At 35.6% G+C, this 22,580-nt stretch overlaps 1 protein-coding gene and 1 long non-coding RNA gene across 4 annotated transcripts in view; one reads left to right on the top strand and one right to left on the bottom strand.

The window, feature by feature from the left end:
- Positions 1-1,493: 1,493 nt before the first annotated feature.
- Positions 1,494-22,580, top strand: part of LOC125668032 (cadherin-23-like) — a 54,090-nt gene continuing 33,003 nt past the window's right edge. Inside the window, exons 1-7 of one of the 3 annotated variants that reach the window (XM_056163830.1) lie at positions 1,494-1,638; positions 1,846-1,948; positions 2,715-2,859; positions 9,043-9,117; positions 9,225-9,388; positions 20,004-20,063; positions 20,155-20,244. In XM_056163830.1, the coding sequence (XP_056019805.1) occupies positions 2,814-2,859; positions 9,043-9,117; positions 9,225-9,388; positions 20,004-20,063; positions 20,155-20,244 (435 nt within the window). In that variant the 5' untranslated portion in view covers positions 1,494-1,638; positions 1,846-1,948; positions 2,715-2,813. Of the gene's footprint in view, positions 1,639-1,845; positions 1,953-2,714; positions 2,860-9,042; positions 9,118-9,224; positions 9,389-20,003; positions 20,064-20,154; positions 20,245-22,580 lie in introns of all 3 variants that reach the window. The other 2 variants (XM_056163831.1, XM_056163832.1) reach the window with 2 other exon arrangements.
- Positions 2,276-2,848, bottom strand: LOC130054327 (uncharacterized). The gene is made up of 2 exons (XR_008802642.1): positions 2,692-2,848; positions 2,276-2,374 (listed from the first exon to the last, which is right to left on the bottom strand). It is a non-coding gene; the product is annotated as an uncharacterized LOC130054327 (long non-coding RNA).

Here is a 22,580-nt window from a genome sequence, read left to right as displayed (position 1 = left end):
AAGAACGCAACAAGTATAGAATTTAGAAATTTACGTACGTACGTGTGTGTGTGTGTGCATTCGCGATTGAAAAATGCTCAGCTCCGTACCTGCACTGCTTGTAATCCAGGTAATCCTTTACGAAGATTAAAAAAGGTTTGATGATTAATTGTTCCTAAATCAAAATAGGACAATCATATGAAGTTTTAAACTTTAGTCTGTTCGCAAAATAACTTCTTTTCATTGCGGCAATTTAAGAACCTCTTGTGCAATGAACCATCCATATAGTTTTAAATGAAGAGATCAAATATTCTAAATGCTATTTCATCCTACTATTCATTACTTTTTAATTTCTTCCTCTTTCTACGCTTTGGATATTTTAACTTCAAGGAAGATTTCGTTGTGTGATTTATTGGGGGTGGGTGGGGTTAACAACCGTTAGAAAGGCGACGATAACGAACATCGATGAATCTCATACCGCTTAGAACATTTATTAAACGAGTGTGAATGAAAATCATAGAGATGACAGTATTTTCTAGGCATATAAATTATGATGGTGACTAACAAATGGTAAATAGATTGAATTTTCTTACCACAGTTGCCGACCAGTTATATTTTATTGATGTGTTGAAACAAATAGAAAAGTGTCACTTGCTGAGAGCTTAAGCCTTTTATAGAAATGGGTTGATAACCTTTTTGGCCTGAATTTACGTAACTACTGAAATGTTTTATGGTAGAATTTGCAGAACAAAGTTTCCTACAGTAGTTATACAAAGATATTTGTTCGAAAAGAGAAATCAGGGACCTTATCTTGTCCTTAGGAAAATCATGCATACGTTTGCAATCGTACTAACATATGTTTTGCAAGAATAAACAATAAGAAGGTTAGGTTTTGTCTCATCTGTTTTACTGCATCTCCTAACCTAGGACTAGTACACACATATTTATGACAGTTTAAGAAATGGTAGAATGTGAATTTGAGTATAGGATTTAATTTGCATTTAATTTGCCATATAAATGAGACATTAAATTTCCAAGTAAAGGTAGGGTAACAAATTACATGTACCACAAATGATGGGGAAAGAACCCTGCGGCTACGAAATCAATCTTCACAACTCCAGCACAAAAAGTATGTCCCAGAATGTTAAAACTGAAACAGCAGTTAGAGCATCGTATATATTCCTCGTTTACACGAAGTGTATAACACAGGATTAGAAAATAATTTTGATTCTCATTAAGATTGCACTACGTTCACACGTTAAGGCGAATTAAGGATGACAGACCTGATATCAAAAATTCAATAAAATCTCTATTGTAGAAACGAATTAGGTCTGTCACCCTTAAATCAAAGAATGGATTGAAATGTTGTGGGAGTGATAAGACTGGTGTTCAATTCTCCTTAGTTCCAGTGCTTCAACATTAAAATAACTCGACATATACCCGTTTCATGATAGGACCCATGTAACTTTAATTGTGGTCGACAACGAGCAGACTTTATCAAGTTGAGAAAGCCGTTTGATATGTTAGTATTTAATGCCACCTGTTTGAAGACATGTTTGAGCATTTAAACGAACGCTGGGATATGGCAAAGCCGTTTTTTTAAAACTAGTATCTCACGTGTATGTGTAACTAGTAACAGTGGTACTGCAGTAAATCAAGGTATGTTGACTTTTATGCAGTTAGTTGAGGAGACTACGTATCGATGCAAGTGGCTATTTAGATTTATAGATCTATCAATACATTCAAAATGTAACCACGTGCTCTTATATAACACATGAAATAGAGAGAGATAAAGAGAGAGAAAGAGCTCGTTTCTTATCAGTCAAGCGATTTTAATCAATAACTGTATCGATTTTGTTGCAACAGGAAGTGCATAAAGATTAACAATGGATTGGTCATTCCCCAAGCGACACTAAATTAGGCTAGGGCGGGACATACTTCAATTATACCACCCCACAAAGGAATAACTGTAGGTATGAATTTACCTATGTAGTTACTGTTATTCTAGAGATGGTTTAGCTCTGACTATTTTACATCAAAATGTCCACCGCGTGTGTTGGTGTTAAGGTCGTTTTTATTTACATTTGACTTCCTTTCGTGTTTTCTTTCGTAAAAAATTGGCTAGATAGGATTAAATCTATTTATCACCCTGTCTAAAGTTTGTGTACTTTAAACAACAAACCAAAATCGTACAGTTTTTCACGGTGCAATAACGGGTGTAGTTACTAGCATGGTATAGTGTCTCTTAAAATCTGTAACGTATGTGTTTTCAAAAATAAAAATCAAGAACACGGTATTCATATTTTACATGATTTTATGGCATATCACGACACATACAAGAGATAAGTTTTTATCTTGTTTGCTTCTTTTTGTTTCTGCTAGAATAAAGGGGTCCCTAAAAAGAACCAAAAGTTCACGTTTCTCAAGGTATATGTATGTATTAAGACATTGTTGTGATCACAATTTATGAACTTTCGCAGATAACACGTAATAATATCTAGAATGATTTGACATGCTTTTGTTAAAAACTTTGGTTCATAGGATACAAAAAACTTCAAAATGTTTATACCGTTTCACACCTTATCACATGAGTATACATGTATCATAAAATGATTTCAACTGCCAATAGTAAACATGGACTACTTGTTATCAAAGTACAATAAAAATTCACTTCCCTAGTGTCGATCTTGGGAACTGTACACTCGCACTTACCTGTGAGCTTCTGTGAATTTCAGGACATAAAAGCCCAAAGGAAGTTTTTTGGAATTGTATCATAGCCGTAGGATTCCCAAGTATTTATCACTTCATGTGCAACAAGAACGTCATCACTCCAAATGAAAACCGCACTACTGCTTGGCATCGCTTACGCGCTCATTTCGGGTAAGGTGTTTGTTTGAATCTGTTCGTATCAGACATCATACCATATTTTGTTTTGTGGAAGGTGGTTATGTGAATGTCATATGATATATACTCACACCTTTATTTAATGGATCGTTTATTCAATGAATCGTTTCTACATACATATTGCTACACATGTGTGATTTTAAACGGTTATATACCCTTCTAAAAACTGTCCCCACCATGCTGAATCAGTACAAGTGAATTACCTTGTATGGAACGCTAAGGCTTTCATAATTAAACACGTATTGCAAACAAAACACGTATATTTCTGTTCAAACGACCTTGGTGGGACAGAACTCTACTGCATTGGAATATGAACTGAATGTTAGACATGTAGTACACACAGCAGTGTGGTTCATACAGGACACATTAGAATGGGATAAGGATTTTGTACAGGACTATGAACAAGTGAACACAAACAGTGATCAATCTCATAAATTCTACCTGGATGATTGATTATCAATGTACGATAAAAAAAAACCAACTTACTTTCGTTTTTTGTCCCATAAAACTGCATAATCGCGATAGATAAGAATTGAACAATTCTTCTATGATAACCTCACCATTATGGAGCGCCAAATTAACATAAACTCAAATAATTGAAGATATCTTCAATTATTTGAAGATATCATAAATTCAATTATTGCTCTCTTTAATTGAATTAATGCGCGCATTAAATCAATTATTGCTCTCATCAAATGAATTAATTCGCGCTACAATTCAATTATTGCTCTCATCAATTGAATTAATGCGCGCATCAATTGAATTAATGAGAGCAATAATTGATTTAATGCGCGCATTAATTCAATTATTGCTCTCTTCAATTCAATTGATGCGCGCATTAATTCAATTAATGAGAGCAATAATAGATTTGATGCGCGCATTAATTCAATTATTGCTCTCTTTAATTCATTTGATGAGAGCATCAATTTAGTAGAAATATTGCTCGCAATAATTAATTTAGAGCTCGGTATAAATAATTTGATGATCTCTTTAATTCAATTGAAGATATCTTTAAATCATTTACAATGCTTTTGTATAAGGAATTAATGCGCGCATCAATTCTTTTAAAGAGAGCAACAATTCAATTAAAGATATCATTAATTCAATTGTGGATATGTTGAATTGAAGATATCTTTAATTATATAGTTGCTCTCTCTAAAAGAATTATTGCTCTCTTCAAATGAATTAAAGATATCATTAATTCAATTGAAGAGAGCAATAATTGAATTAATGAGCGCATTAAATCAATTATTGCTCTCATCAAATGAATTAATGCGCGCATCAGTTCAATTATTGCTCTCATCAATTGATTTAATGCGCGCATTATATCAATTATTGCTCTCTTCAATTGAATTGTAGCGCGCATCAATTCAATTGTTGATATCATTAATTCATTTGAAGAGATCATTAATTCAATTGAAGCGCGCATCAATTCAGTTGAAGAATTAATGTTATCATCAATTCAATTAATGCGCGCAATAATTCAGAATTGAAGATATCATTAATTATTTGAAGAGATCTTTAATTCAATTGTTGCGCGCATCAAATGAATTGATGATATCTTCAAATAATTGAAGATATCTTCAATTATTTGAGTTTATGTTAATTTGGCGCTCCATACACCATTGGCTGTTCCCATTTAAATTCGTGTCCACCATACCCCAGGTCAGGGATAGGGGAGAGGAGGGGAGGGGAAGGGGGTAGCAGTCTTATTGGTAGGGTGTGCAGTTTGGATATTGTACCCCCCCTCCTTTAATATATTTCATGCATTTACCTGAAACTTGTACCCCATTTGATAAGAATTTCTATTTATTATATATCGATATGGTGGTTTTAAGGCACCGATATCGTTCGACAACGAAGAAAGCAAATCCTGTGATTCTCATTTTAGATGTACGTCCTTCTCATTTTCTACCCCCACCCCTTCACCTTGATTCGTTATCTGATGATAAGTACAAACTAAACTAATATGATTCGGAAAATGAAATGAATCTTGCGTACGCATCAAGCCAGGTTATATGTTCTACTTGTGTACGCATCAAGCCAGGCTATATGTTCTACTTGTGTACGCATCAAGCCAGGCTATATATTCTACTTGTGTACGCATCAAGCCAGGCTATATGTTCTACTTGTGTACGCATCAAGCCAGGCTATATGTTCTATTTGTGTACGCATCAAGCCAGGCTATATGTTCTATTTGTGTACGTATCAAGCCAGGCTATATGTTCTACTTGTGTACGCATCAAGCCAGGCTATATGTTCTATTTGTGTACGCATCAAGCCAGGCTATATGTTCTACTTGTGTACGCATCAAGCCAGGCTATATGTTCTACTTGTGTACGCATCAAGCCAGGCTATATGTTCTACTTGTGTACACATCAAGCCAGGCTATATGTTCTACTTGTGTACGCATCAAACCAGGCTATATGTTCTACTTGTGTACGTATCAAGCCAGACTATATCGCTATGTTCTAGATTTATGGATAGAAATGATTACCAGTTCATGATATCGGAAACTAGTATGCTACTTTTCAAAAATTACTTATAAGTATCATAATATTTAAAACGGGCATGCAGACTTTCCATAACTCGCTAACCGCACGTTTTTCAATTTGTCCGCCATTGTTTCCTGTTTAGATGCTTAGTTAGACATTGACGTCATTTTCTATAAAGCTAAAAGACATGATTAATCGACATTTAAAATGGACACCTAATTAACAGTTGTCTTAATGTCAAAAAACAAAACGATTGTAAAGTTTATAGATAATTTACATTCAAAAATATGATTTGAAGAAATTTATTGTGATTATTTTTGAAAACGCACTTTCATAGATAGGCTCTGTTTAAATAGGACTGTTACAGTTTAGTGATTAACGTAATAGGACTGCACCATTATAGGGATACGAATAAAGTGGACTGCTCCATTGTAATGATACAGGAATACTGTTCCTATTTTATTGATATGGCGGTCATAGTGGTTACATTTTTCGCTTCGTGACAAAAAACGTGGTAGTTTCGAGTCCCTCTCATACTTTTGCCACGTCAAAACGAATGTGTAAAGATAGTTACGTGTAGTTACTACTACTTCGCGTAACGCTTCATATCTAAAAGTGAGAAACATGGGTCTTTTGGATGAGACCTTGAAAATACAGGTTCCATATTATTAGTTACACAGTTAGTTAGTGACCTGATACGGAAAAATACATGGTGTGAAAAGAAAACCCGTATCGGGCGAGGCGAAGCCGAACCCGATACGGGTTTTCTTTTCACACCATGTATTTTTCCGTATCAGGTCACTAACTAACTGTGTAACGAATTTATCACGTCGAAGACCTCTAACTGGATATGTGGGGGGTCTATATCATACAACTTAGTCAAATGTATTTCCTTTTGACACGGCTGCAAGTCGAACCCGACGATAAATAAAATTACTCGCCCAATACGGAGTTTACTCGCATGATACGGTTTTTTTCACGGCGTCATGTGACCAAGATCTGACCAATTAGATTTCAACAATTTTGTCTGAGGCGTGATAATGACAGTTCCGCGGTACTGGGTCTAAAAAGTGGCACTTTATCTACATTGGGTGATGTTTCCAAATGAATGGAAACAAACTTGAGGGAATGCAGAACAAACATTATCACAATAACACTACAAGTAATGGGGCGGATCTACAAACATCACGATAACACTACAAGTAATGGGGCGGATCTACAAACATCACGATAACACTACAAGTAATGGGGCGGATCTACAAACATCACGATAACACTACAAGTAATGGGGCGGATCTACACACATTATCACGATAACACTACAAGTAATGGGGCGGATCTACACAGATTATAACGATAACACTACAAGTAATGGGGCGGTTCTACAAACATTATCCCAATAACACTACAAGTAATGGGGCAGATCTACAAACATCACGATAACACTACAAGTAATGGGGCGGATCTACACACATTATCACGATAACACTACAAGTAATGGGGCGGTTCTACAAACATTATCACAATTACACTACAAGTAATGGGGCGGTTCTACAAACATTATCACGATAACACTACAAGTAATGGGGCGGTTCTACAAACATCACGATAACACTACAAGTAATGGGGCGGATCTACACACATTATCACAATAACACTACAAATAATGGGGCGGATCTACACACACTATCACAATAACACTACAAGTAATGGGGCGGATCTACAAACATTATCCCAATAACACTACAAGTAATGGGGCGGATCTACAAACATTATCACAATAACTCTACAAGTAATGGGGCGGATCTACAAACATTATCACAATAACACTACAAGTAATGGGGCGGATCTACAAACATTATCACAATAACTCTACAAGTAATGGGGCGGTTCTACAAACATCACGATAACACTACAAGTAATGGGGCGGATCTACAAACATTATCACGATAACACTACAAGTAATGGGGCGGTTCTACAAACATTATCACGATAACACTACAAGTAATGGGGCGGTTCTACACACATTATCACAATAACACTACAAGAAATAGGGCGGATCTACAAACATTATCACAATAACACTACAAGTAATGGGGCGGATCTACAAACATTATCACAATAACACTACAAGTAATGGGGCGGATCTACAAACATTATCACAATAACACTACAAGTAATGGGGCGGATCTACAAACATTATCACAATAACTCTACAAGTAATGGGGCGGTTCTACAAACATCACGATAACACTACAAGTAATGGGGCGGTTCTACAAACATCACGATAACACTACAAGTAATGGGGCGGATCTACAAACATTATCACAATAACACTACAAGTAATGGGGCGGATCTACAAACATTATCACAATAACACTACAAGTAATGGGGCGGTTCTACACACATTATCACAATAACACTACAAGTAATGGGGCGGTTCTACAAACATTATCACAATAACACTACAAGTCATGGGGCGGTTCTACAAACATCACAATAACACTACAAGTAATGGGGCGGATCTACGAACATTATCACAATAACACTACAAGTAATGGGGCGGATCTACAAACATCACGATAACACTACAAGTAATGGGGCGGATCTACAAACATTATCACAATTACACTACAAGTAATGGGGCGGTTCTACAAACATTATCACAATAACACTACAAGTAATGGGGCGGATCTACGAACATTATCACAATAACACTACAAGTAATGGGGCGGATCTACAAACATTATCACAATAACACTACAAGAAATAGGGCGGTTCTACAAACATTATCACAATAACATTACAAGTAATGGGGCGGATCTACAAACATTATCACAATAACACTACAAGTAATGGGGCGGTTCTACAAACATTATCACGATAACACTACAAGTAATGGGGCGGATCTACACACATTATCACAATAACACTACAAGAAATAGGGCGGTTCTACAAACATTATCACAATAACATTACAAGTAATGGGGCGGATCTACAAACATTATCACAATAACACTACAAGTAATGGGGCGGATCTACACACATTATCACAATAACACTACAAGAAATAGGGCGGTTCTACAAACATTATCACAATAACACTACAAGTAATGGGGCGGATCTACAAACATTATCACAATAACACTACAAGTAATGGGGCGGATCGACAAACATTATCACAATAACGCTACAAATAATGGGACGGATCTACAAACATTATCACAATAACACTACAAGTAATGGGGCGGATCTACAAACATCAAGATAACACTACAAGTAATGGGGCGGTTCTACAAACATCACGATAACACTACAAGTAATGGGGCGGATCTACAAACATTATCACAATAACACTACAAGTAATGGGGCGGATCTACAAACATTATCACAATTACACTACAAGTAATGGGGCGGATCTACAAACATTATCACGATAACACTACAAGTAATGGGGCGGTTCTACAAACATTATCACAATAACACTACAAGTAATGGGGCGGTTCTAAGGCAGTTAACACTACAAGTAATGGGGCGGTTCTAAAACTGTTCCCCCATTGTCTGTATACACGTTAATGACCAATTGTCACGAATAGCCAATGATTTCACGTGTACTATGATTACTAGTATATTCAGCTAATGATATGGACTGTTTCTTTTACAGGTGCCACACCTCAGTTACCGCCCATTTTCTTTGATGATGTAGACGCTCCTTCTATACCTGAAGGGAATTACACAGGTGTGTATTTCATTACTTTGCTCATATGAATCAGTGTATTGTGGTTTGTATGATACATACCTGTAAGTTTTAATAATTGTTGGTAACGTTTGTGTTCATCGATACAGGAACACCAAGACATGCATTTACCCTCAAAGCAAGGGTAACCGCTGGCACTGTCACTATTAGCATTTCGACCGGAAATTCAGAAAGTATTGTTTTCATCAATTACACCCAGAATGGAACGGAAGTTTATAGTGATGTCTATGTCAACTCCGAGCTTGATAGAGAGGTTAGTCATATCACATGCAAAGAATATTTACATACTAAAGAAAAAAGGATAAAATATATTCGTGAATTCCCGCTCCCAATTTGTTGTCAGAAAATAGATCCACACATTATATGGCATACTTTTACAATCATTATTAAAATATGAATGTTAGATCAATAGTCACCATATTGACCCATATTAAGAATCACAAATGGTTTAATTCAGATTTTAGAAACATTAAATTTTACAGTATATGTTGGATAGACACAAATGTTATAGTACTATACAAGGCAACATCATTGAAAGCTTCCACCAAATTGATATCTAAAACCATGTATTCTCTACATTAAAAATGATGATTAAACAAAAACATCAAAGACGATGGATTGTTTGTGTGTTTCACGACCCGTCGAGAATTTTTCACTCATATTGAGATGTCACTAGCTGTAAATGAAGTGAGAGTTCTTTATGCCAACGCCTGCCTCGACAAGGGGACCTCCGTTCTTAAGGTCATATCCGAAAGACCCGTGATTCTCACTTCTAAATGCCGAGCGTTTGGCAAAGTACCAATTACTACTATTTTAACGTCTTAGGTTTGACGCGGCCATGGCACGAGCAGGGCACACACTCATGAGCTCCCGGTTACAAAGCGAACTCTCTACCACTGAGCTACCGTGACTGGTCATCAAAGACGAAGACGGTCCTATGAAAAAAACAAAACGATTTCATGTACACTCATCTTAATGAGGAGTGAAAATAACAACAATGACCAATCTTTTAAATCCTATGAAGAATAGAACAAACACGGACCGCTTGAAATACCAGAGGTGTGGCCAGGTGCCTAGGAGGAGTAAGCATCCAATGTTGACCGCTTATACCTGCTCAGAGCCCGATATATTGATCGAGTAAACAGAGTAATCCGTAGTCAAAATTAGTATATAAAGAACGATCGAGCAGCTGGTATAAAACTAGTCAGTCAGAATTCAACCCAATGACAGGTTGTATTTACAAAATAGATACAAGTAGTTATATACATTTATTGTAACGGCCATAGCATTTGCGAAATGCTGATTTTAAGTGTGGTTGTTGAAACCACATATCACATCAATTTATTTGTCAGTAGCCTGCCTAAAGGATGAGGTGAAACAGCTATTAGAGACGTCCCCCTTTTCCGTGGTCATTGAAAGTAAAGTTAAAATTTTATACATCGACGACACAGACAATGGTTTCTGAATAGTTTTAAAGTTCCCTTTGTTTTTTGTGACGAGGAATGTCGAAATATCAATTGATTTCTAAACCTCATAACAAGCAGTTTTCTCAAGGTACTTCTGTAATGATTCCGGATATTTGAGGTACGACCATGCGGAGTTCTCAATTAGTCACTTTCCATCACGTGATCTCATTTGTGTATAAATACCGCGACTCCCCAGTCGTCTGTGTCATTCAGATAGAAGACCCAGCCAAGTTGAGAGGACGAGATTATGTGTACTAATAAAGTATAATTCCTCGCCTGTTCTTACAGTTAGAGAGTGAATTTGGAAGGCCATCAGAAGTCTGGCCTGCCACGAAGAGGTTGACCTCCAGTAAAGAGGCTAGCCATAGTTTGTTTTCTTTGGTGTCGTCCGCATTGGCTGAACAGACCGTCGTTCAGGCCGCTATACTCATTGTCCGTCCTGAATAAGGCATCCTACAGTGAGTGTAGTGGTTGAAGGGCTACCACATATACTGTCCGTCCTGAATAAGGCGTCCTACAGTATATGGGGTAATCCGAGGGCGACTGGGCTCTACATTTTGTTAAGTTAGCACTAACCGTTATCGTTGCTTGCCTCTGATTGATATAGTGATTCTCTGTTTGATTATAATTTACCTAGATAAGGTTAGGACATATTTGTATATTTTGGCAGTCCACTAAAATCATATCAATTAGTTTAAATTAGCTATTGTTGAATACCCCAAACCCTGGAATTGACCAGGTACGATCCCAGAATTGAATGTAAATACGTTACACTTCTTCATGAATAATGATAAACAAAGTGGGCGGGTCTTAACACAAAGGACAACATTCACTGTAGGAATATGGATATATATTGTGCTTTTCCCGTTTACAAAGCACGTGGCATTATTTGTGTTACAGAATCTTGAGGCATTTCTCTTTTATTAAATGAAAACTATGCATGATTTTTACTGAATACATATATGCTGGATATGGATATGTGATCGATATTTTTTTAATGCATGTTATTCATTCGCTACGATGAAAGGTGACGATACCCTGTATTGCTAAACACGTTATCGAAATCACAATCGGTCATATATACCGTTGAAAAATATGAAACTAGAAATCAGTATAAATCTCATTGATTAAATAGTTATTTTCAACTAAATACGTAAATTATTTGTAAGACTGTTAACCGTCAACATACGTTTCTTCAGACCCTATATTATATTGTGATGTACTAAACATAGGTCACAAGTGCCAAAACAAAGACACTCCTCTCTTTTTCTTTGATAAGCACGTGCTGTGAAAATACGTGTATATGTAGTATACGTGTAAGTCTTTATGTTTTGGTTAATTATATTAAAGGTAGAATAATAAACCAAAAGATCTACCTGTAATGTGTAAAATTTTAATAAAGAAAGTAAAATCATACTAGTAAATTTCACGTCGCATGTAATGTAAACAATGAAAATATATGATAATTATTTATTTAGAAAATCAGATTCGGAAAAGTCAACGTATTTCCCGCTATCTACACGTTTATATAACTAAATACAATTTATAAAAATTTAGTGTATTGGTAAATAGATTATCAATACATGTATACCGTATGTATCGGATACACTCTTTGTAAAGTACATGACGTTGAGGGCGTTGTGTTAATGTTCCTAAAACAGCGGACAATACATCCTAATCACGTGGCATCGTCTATCCTTTATCGCCATACGAAATTTAAATGTATGGTTTTTAAAAGTCAAAATGAGAAAGCATCAAGCATTTCATGGAAAGTAAAAAAAAATATTTTTCAAAAGCTGCTGATATATATTTTATTTTATCCCACTTAATACAAAAACAAACCTTTAAAAAAAAGGATTTTGGACGCATTACGGGTCTGGTATCCAAGGCCATTCATTTCCTTAGCAACAGGTGCAAAAATTCTTATGAAAATCAATGATTGTTACTGTAGCTATATTATGGGGATATATTTCCTGTAAGTAAATAGTCTATGTCATTTTGTCTACTTCATTTTAGATTTATAATGGTTTTACCCATTTTTTAAAAATAACAAACGCTCAATTTTTTCAGGGTAATTGTTGGCATGACAACGGATAAAAACATGAATTTTAACACTTACTGATTTTCAAAAATAGCAGAAGCTTATCGCTATATAATTAAAATCTACAACCGCCCTTGGAAAAATGAAATTTATATTCTTGTTAGGAGTTCTCTTTAAGTACAGAAAAGTTATAAAAGGTTCAAATGTATGTAAAGCTTGCATTTCAAAGCATTTTTAAAGGACGGGGGAGGGGGAAACTGATTAATTACAAAATTTATTAGAAAATAAGTCATATTTGTTCTGATAATTGCATAGTTATTTTGTACTTATTGTTGATTGGAAAATTCAACAACATTTGAATACTATTTATATATATTGTTCAGATATTATAATAATAATGTACTCAGGGTCACTCCAGTGTAACTAAAAGTATCATTTTTGTTGTTGGAAATGATATTGTTTATCGAAAATAACCAAGCTATTTTAAAATATGAAATTTCTCAACCAGCTAAAGAAGAAACTAGTTTGTCATTTGGTTACCCCCCCCCCCCCCCCTTTGAGGTAACAAATTTCCAGACATTGAAGAAATTGGCAAAATCACTGATTTTCAAACACCAATCAGTCTAAGCGTAGTGCTTAAAATTCAATCAAAATTGTTTTCAGCTGTTAGAGAATACCCATATTTACAATATTTGTAAGAAAAATCTGCCCTCAGGCTCTCAGTGATAATGGAAATACAAATGTATGTATTTCAAATAAGACATTGTCTTTATTCTCCTGTGTACCATTTTCCGGCCTACCGGGTACATATTTTGCACATATGCTCACCTAGTAGGATGATTAATTGCAAGTCATTTTGATTTGACACTTAAAATGCTTACCAAATAAAATTTTGATTAAGATACATGTATGTGTGTCCTTTGTGCATTCACTTGGTAAAAGACAAATCATTTAATAACTTTTAAAGTGATGACTTATCAACGATGCTGATTGGTTGAAAAATTCGTTTGATTTCTGTCAAAATTTCGTTCGGAGTTCATCTGCACTTCATGGGACTACTTTTCTCTGGAATGCGTCTTCCCCGTTTTAATTTTAGCGCTATTTATAGAACGGGATTTTCCACACAAGCATTTATATAACGATATGCATTCGTTTGATTTTTGTTTTTCATTGCTATCAACAATAAACACAACTAAAGCTATGAATAAAATGCAAATTAAATTTAAAGAAAGAACGTACATAAGCGATGACGTGACAGAATAGTCAACTTGATGACGTAGACCACTTACTGGTAGAAGTAGACATATTACACGAGTTCCCGGTATAAATCGCCTGCTTTACGAGATCGATAACATGACGGAGCAAGTGGCGACTTCTGATTTGGTAAATATTAATGAAATTGAACTGCTTTATATGGGGCTCAGTCAACGAGTGCGTTTTAGATGAAGAGGTGTTGAACTTTTTACTCGATATTGAAATGGAGCCGAGTTGCATTTCACCGTTCCAACGACACAACCAGTGTTCAACATCTCCTCCAACACAATGCAGCATAAATCTAGTCACCACTTGTTATCCTCCTTTATATTTGATTCAGCTTTTAACCATTGCACCTTTAATTTGGCGTATAATCCATTTAAATGTGCACAGCCATGCGGTTTTGTTGTTGTTTTCATTCTTACATATATGTATTCCTACGCGCCATTTCAAAAAACGTTGATTCAAGCTTTTTGATGGGAGAAACTATTTGTTTTTCTATCTTAAAAAACATAATTAAATGATAAGAAATAAAACTTATAATTCTTTGTTTGATGCATGTATCAAACGAAACATTGGACGGAAAACTTTTTCATCAATGCACGTATGAAGTTTTCCGTCCAATGTTTCGTTTGATACATGCATCAAACAAAGAATTATAAGTTTCATTTCTTAAAAGAATTTGGAAAATTAAAATTTTTAGCTACTTTGAATCGTTGTGCTTAGCATAAAGTAAGAACAGCCAACTGAACGTTTGTGTAAACAGCACAAAACACAACTTGTAAATGTTGCCATTCATCATGTTTATAATGTATTTTTGGAAAGTAGGCTTATCTGTTCTAAAATGACAAACAATGACATGCATGACGTCACGGTCTATGTATGACGTCACACTAAAACTGAAACAGTACTTAGCGGATCTAAATTTACGAGCTTATTTTGAGCAACTGAAATTACAAACTTGGAAAATAGCAACCCCTCAAGCTGAGTTTCCATTCTGTGGTACTTGATATACCTCACCCAGTGATGTGAATCCCACCCCCACCCAACCCCCGTTTTAGGGTTAGTTTAGTATGAAGAATGTATGATAAATCAACTAACTAGATCTATTAAATTAATACAACTTCTTTACTCACAAGGACAAAGAAATTGAAATGGTTATGAAAAGATATAGTAGATTTAGTATGCTTGACATCAAATGATTATGATCAGCTTTTGAATGGATGTCATGCAATGTATTGTTGTCAGTTTTCAATAAGAAGGGGGGGGGTGTAACGTGTAGCAAACTTTTAAATATTTTGTTTACAAGCCGTAACAAGGCGCTGGTATATTTAATCTTTATAAACGTTAAAGATAGGGATTCTGTTCAATACAATATTGTTCTATTTTGCTCTATAGGGGCCTATATGAATAATATGTCAGTGCTACGTACAACAGGCCTACATGGGAATTGTAACATAAAATTAAGAATATTGTAAATATAGGCCTAAAGATTTTTTTAAATCTATTGTGTGATCTCCATAAAAGTACAAGGAATGTCCATTGTTGTTCTTTTAAACACTCTTATTTCATTGGAAGAGGCTATGATTCACTTCACAGTAGAAATTCTTCAGGACAAAAGATGCACAGGGAATGAGTTCAGACTCCCCCCAGCTTGGTAAAACATAAGTATATTTACCTATTCTTATGCACTTCCAGATGTAAGATACTAAGTATTATTTGCCAGAATGAAATGATAAAATTGCACTCAGATTCAAGTCAACTGCCATACATCCCCCCCCCCCCCCAAATTCTTTGCATGTACTACAGCATGTGAATTCTCTATAGATCTTGCATACATTTAGAATAAGCCTAAATGATATTATTAATCGCAAAATAGGTAACTAGCTCACTTCAATCTTTTCACTATCTCATGACTGTCATTGCATAATAAACTAGGTCTAATTAATTAAGTTGTATTCTAAGAGTATAGGAATTGAATGAATTTATCAATTGTGAAAAAAATATATCTGAATATAAATAACCTGTATTGGTTGCTATTCTCCGTAAAAAAGCAAAGAAGGAGCTTTTGAATTTTGAGATAATGAAAATAATACCGTTTTTACCTGAATCTGAAGAGTCATCATGGGAGGTAATTTGACAGTAAAATTGGCAATATATCACGGGTATAAGCTGGGTTTTTTAATGTATAAACGAGTAACTTGCCAACGGATTTTTTTCTTAATGATTGTAGAACGAATTCCACATTGTATGTAAAATAATTTTGTACACCTTTACATGGTTGTAGATTTTTTTTTTTAAGTCTATGAAATTTACTGCTTTTTGAAAGCAAAATTAGCCCCAGAAAACCAGTATAATTATCAAGGGGTAAAATGAATTTCAATTGTCAATGTTGATTAACATAAATCAGTGTATGTTTGAATAAAAAATCCAATCAAAAGTGTTTCATGATAACCAGTAACAACAAGAGGTACTGTGAGTAATACTCACTAAGAATACCCCCGCTTACCCCAATCTCCCAAAGGGTGTTGGTAATAGGTATAAACTACCTCTTTTCTGAGTGTAAAAAACAAATGGCATGACAAACCTTGGGTATTCTCGTTTGTAGGGAGAAATGAATTATCTAGGAACACAGCATCTCCATGCGATGAAAAAAGCCGTTAAAGAATTTAAATCGAAACCATATTGCTACTTCGATGTCCAGTGCGCGTGACTTTTGACCTTTTGACCCCAAAATCGATAGGGAACATCTTCATCCCATGGGTAGTCCATATGTATGATATGGTGACTGTAGGTGGAAAGAATAACGCTTTAGAGCCCGGAAACCATATTGCTACTTCAATGTCCAGTGCGCCTGACCTTTGACCTTTTGACTCCAAAATCAATAGGGAACATCTTCATCCCATGGGTAGTCCATATGTATGATATGGTGACTGTAGGTGGAAAGGATAACGCTTTAGAGCCCGGAAACCATATTCCTACTTCGATGTCCAGTGCGCTTGACCTTTGACCTTTTGACCCCAAAATCGATAGGGAACATCTTCATTCCATGAGTAGTCCATATGTATGATATGGTGACGGTAGGTGTAAAGGATAATGCTTTAGAGCCCGGAAACCATTGCGTCTACAGACGGACGGACGGACAGACAGACATACATACATACAGACATACAGACAGACAGACGGACAACTCGATTCCAGTATACCCCCCCACAACTTGTTGCGGAGGGTATAAATATGTGCTTGCAAAAAGAGAAAATCTAGAGTTATACTTAGATACAGGGGGTGCTTACTCCTCCTAGGCACCTGATCCCACCTCTGGTGTGTACAAAGGTCCGTGTTTGCCCAACTATCTATTTTGTATTGCTTATAGGGGTTATGATATTACGGACATCGTTCATATAAAAGACCAAGTATAAATGATGTCACGTTTGATTCACTTTTGTCTCACGTCAACAGACAATTGGGTCCACATCATATTCGTACAAAACTTTACTCTATTCCATTGAGGGTTTTACATACGTTATTTGAAGAAGCTATGGCTAGTCTATACTTGGATTTTTCAATACCTGAATATAGACTTAACTCTATGATTATGGATGTTGCAAAAGGGGATGCTTACTCCTCCTAGGCACCTGATCCCACCTCTGGTGTGTCCAGGGGTCCGTGTTTGCCCAACTATCTATTTTGTATTGCTTGTAGGAATTATGAGATTGATCACTGTTCGTTATCTTCACCTTGCATGAAAACAAAAGTACGTACCATCTATCCTTCTGTGTTTAGTAAACCAGAAGTGATAAAAGAATTAGATAGGTTACATGAGGAATATGTTTTGGTTCCAGCTGACAAAGCTAGTAACAACATTGTCTTTGTTTGTAAGGCTCATTATTACAACTGTATTTTAAACGAACTTGGCATTAATTCCACTTTTGGTAATCATACTTATACTCCAATTGCCCTTTCAAAAGACGAAATTCTTCAAAACCATGCTTCAGTTTTAGACACATTTAATATTCCAGTCAATGGGTCGATTGAATATGAGTTACCCTTACAAACAAAGATATATTGCTGGATCCAGTAAGTGCTCTACCAAGCCCCTATCTTTGCTCCTCACGAAAATGTTAACAGCTGTGAAGAAGAAACTTCAAACTTACTGTGCGACTACATATGCCAGAAGTGGTGTTAATCAAATGTGGATTCTAAAAAATTCTAAAGAACTTTTAGTAAACTTGAAATCACAGAATTTTTCCCAAATCAATAGCATTAAAACCTATGACTTTTCAACACTATACACGACCATTCCTCACGATAAATTAAAGACTAGACTTTTTGACATCATAGACAGTTGCTTCTTCAACAAAAACGGAAAACGGAAATATTCATATCTAGTGATCAGTCATTCAAAAACTTACTTTGTTAAACACCACTCTGATTCCGCGCACAAGTACTCTGAGGTTGAAATAAAAAATATGCTAGAGTTCCTCATTGACAATATCTTCGTGGTCTTTGGTGATCAGGTCTTCCAACAGTCGGTTGGAATTCCCATGGGTACGACTTGTGCTCCTTTGTTAGCTGACCTGTTTTTATATTCATATGAAGCAGAATTTATTCAAAAACTTCTACGTGAGAAGAAAAAAATCTCTCACTGTGACCTTCAATTCGACTTTTAGATATATCGACGACGTTTCGTCTATTAACAATGATAGCTTTCATTCATATATCGATTTGATATATCCTTGTGAGCTCGAAATAAAGGACACCACAGAGTCGTCCACTTCTACTTCATACTTAGATATTTTATTGAAAGTAGACATTAACGGCAAACTAACAACTCAACTGTATGACAAACGGGATGACTTCAGCTTCTCCATCGTCAACTTCCCACATTTATGTAGCAATATTCCATTATCACCTGCATATGGTGTTTATATATCTCAACTGATTCGATATGCAAGAGCTTGTTCTGGGTATAGTCAGTTTTTAAATCGAGGTAAGCTACTGACAAACAAGTTGATGGTACAGGGATTTCAACAGTCTCTATTGAAGTCAGCATTTCGCAAATTCTATGGTCGTTATAACGATCTAGTTCGTCAATACAACCTCGCATTGGGTCAAATGCTGTCTGACGTGTTTCATACCGATTGTTAAGCCGTTCTTGGCACACTGATTTTGACTGCGGATAACTCCGTTTACCTGATCAGGATATGGGGCTCACGACGGGTGTGACCGGTCAACAGGGGATGCTTATTCCTCCTAGGCACCTGATCCCACCTCTGGTGTGTCCAGGGGTCCGTGTTTGCCCAACTATCTATTTTGTATTGCTTGTAGGAGTTATGAGATTGATCACTGTTCGTTATCTTCACCTTGCATTGATCACTGTTCGTTATCTTCACCTTGTATACATAATATGCTGTCTAAAAGGCACGTGGTTTTCATGGTAACAATGTAAAAATGAATTCTTGGTTGATTTTTTATTAAACTATGTATCATGAACATTTTGTATGAGTTTCATCAAAATCCATTTTATGCCACTTTCCACATTTTTCACAAAATGCTTGATGCTTACTGATTTTGACTCTTAACAACATACAACCATAGCCTAAATAATTTAGCTGTACCTACTATCGTCCATATATTTCCAGATTCGTAATAGTATGGCCGGGACGAAATTTCTATGGGAATTTCAGCTAATGAGGAAACCCAAAGCTTAAATCCAGAGTTATGTACATTTTGCAGCGAATTTATGCGTTGTGTAACATTTAAATCACCAAAGTGCAAATTTTAATGAGTTGAATAATGTAAATTTTAACATGAAACAAGAAAATGTAATTTTATAAATATATTGGGGGCATTTCATGTAGTCATTTCACTTCATCCTTTAAAAAGTTATCACTTGCAGACCATGCGTTCGCGTATCTAATCAGTTGAGGGACATAAACACATTATAAATGTGATGATGGAATATTAGCACAAAAATCTAGAAAGTTGACAATGAAGAAAATGTTTTGGAATGAACCAAATAACATTGATTTGACATTTTGAAGAGTTTGATTGGTTGAGGTTTTATACATTTCTGATGAAATATTTTGTTTTTTTATTTCCTTCAGATGACTGAAGATGTGCATCTTTTGTTCATAGCTACAAGTAGCAATCCGAACGCCCCAGTGGTATGACATTTTATAGTGGGATACAAACTCGAGATATTCATTGAAAACGTATTGTATAAAATTATAATAAGTTTTTCTTTGATACCTGTAGACAAGAAAACCAGTGACGCTTTACATTTTGGATGTTAATGACGAGATTCCGGTCTTCCATCTACCCTCATACCAAGTTCTTATCCCGGAGGTTTGTATTGATAATAGTAGATTGTATTACATGGTACAGATATAAATAGAAAAAAGTACAATAATCTCTCTCTCTCTCTCTCTCTCTCTCTCTCTCTCTCTCTCTCTCTCTCTCTCTCTCTCCCCCCCCATCAAACCTACTAGGTCAGGACGTCCTCACAATGTGTTGAAGAGAATACACCCATAATTATTCTAAAGACAAAACCATGTTAGGTATAGCTATAGGGATACCTATAAAAATTTATCTAATACTCTTTTGAATTATGAAAAAAAGATTTTTGAGAGAGAATTGTAGTAAGGAGATGTCCTCACACCACTTGTCCTCACTAAGCTAATATTTTGTATCTACATCTTTCACATGCTAGGTCATATTTATGAGGACGAACTTTTGAGTACATTATTTGTCCTCATAGGGCAATTCTGTCCTCACAACTCCTATCGATCGATTGAAATTTGTCCTCACTTTTTACGTTTCACTGCCCCCCCCCCCTTCCCTGTCTCTCTCTCCGATGAAACCTGTTAAGTGAGGACGTCCTTTCAATGTATTGAGGATAATACACGCATGTTATTGTAATGTTGTAAAGGCAAAAATGTACTGTGGTAGTTATAGCTATAGGGACACCTATAAAAGTTTATCTGATACTCTCTTTCGGAATGTGAAAAAAATGGTTTTGAGAGAGAATATTAGTGAGAACATGTCCCCACACCACTTATCCTCTCTAATCTCATATTTTGTAACTACATCTTTCACATGCTGTGGATCACGTTTATATATATATATATATATATATGAGAGAGAGAGAGAGAGAGAGAGAGAGAGAGAGAGAGAGAGAGAGATGTTTGTTATACTTTGAATTTTGTATTTTTTAAATATTCTTTATAGGAGTTATGAGATTGATCAATGTTTCTTTTTTATCCGCGCCTTTTCATCCTATTTAGGACTTTAATTATTATATTACAAATCCATTTGAATATATTTCACACAAAAATTGAAAGTGTGTTTTGCTGAAACTCAAAGGTCAATGATTGATTGAGTGAATATTGTTTAACGTCCCTCTCGAGAATATTTCATTCATATGGAGACGTCACCACTGCCGGAGAAGGGCTGTAAAATTTAGGCCTATGCTCGACGCTTATGGCCTTTGAGCAGGGGGGGATCTTTATCGTGCCACACCTGCTGTAACACGGGACCTCGGTTGTCGCGGTCTCATCCGCTGCAAAGTTTATACATTTATTCATCTTGATATATTTCTTAAAACCACTTTAGGAAATGACAATTTTTTAAAATCATATTAAATTTCAAGAAATGTGCTGTAAGTTCTGTGTAATCAATGAATCTTTGATAACTAGTTTACGAGATACAGTGATAGCCGTTCAAGCTTGAGGTAACAGATTTTAATAAAATAACCAAATCGTCGACTTTCCATAACAGTTAGAAGTTACATTATAATAATGTATAAGTGTAATCAAGCAATTCATTATACTCCTGATGAAGAATGATAAGTATATTCTACCGGTTTTGTGCTATATATATGTACATGCCTATATAGAAAGCACTGAATACCAACAACACTCAACAGATCAAAGACATAAGGGGATATCAAAAGGACTTAAAATGACCAACAACACGAAAAATATGAAATTGTCAAATGTTCTGGACGATCTATCCCTTCTTCTGGATGATATAATTTTTACATAGAAATCAAACATGTTTTCAGTGTTGACGCTCGTTCAGAACAGACGTTGTTTTAATGTCCCATACTATACTCGATAATTTCAATATGTAGATGTTCTGTTTGCTATCAACTTTTCTAGCTTAGTTTTAAAGTTAGTTTGCATTTTAATACAGCTTTTATTTCTAGGTAGATATCATATGGTCCCGAAGAAGGTAAATTTGGCAATATCATATTGTTCATATCGTTGGTCATTTTTTGTACTCTCAATTGAATTGATATGTAATAACTTTTCTACGTATGGTTAGTTTTTATGCCTCCGAGATCGAAGATCGGAGGGCATATTGTTTTTGTCCTGTCTGTCATTCTGTAATTCTGTCTGAAACTTTAACCTTGCTAACAACTTTTGAACAGTAAGTGCTAGAGCTTTGATATTTCACATGCATATTTTTTGTGACAAGACCTTGCCATGGATACCAACATTTTTTACCCTGTGACCTTGGAGTTTGACCTACTTTTTGAAAACTTTTACCTTGCAAATAACTTTTGAACAATAAGTGCTAGAGCTTTGATATTGCACAAGATTATTTCTTGTGACAAGACCCTTCCGTGGGCACTAACATTTTTGACTCCGTGAGCTTGACCTTGGATTTTGACCTACTTT

Source organism: Ostrea edulis, chromosome 4 (assembly GCF_947568905.1).
Source record: "Ostrea edulis chromosome 4, xbOstEdul1.1, whole genome shotgun sequence".
Taxonomy (NCBI): domain Eukaryota; kingdom Metazoa; phylum Mollusca; class Bivalvia; order Ostreida; family Ostreidae; genus Ostrea; species Ostrea edulis.
The sequence above is the reverse complement of the archived record's forward strand: the minus strand, read 5'-3'. Positions and strand labels throughout refer to the sequence as shown.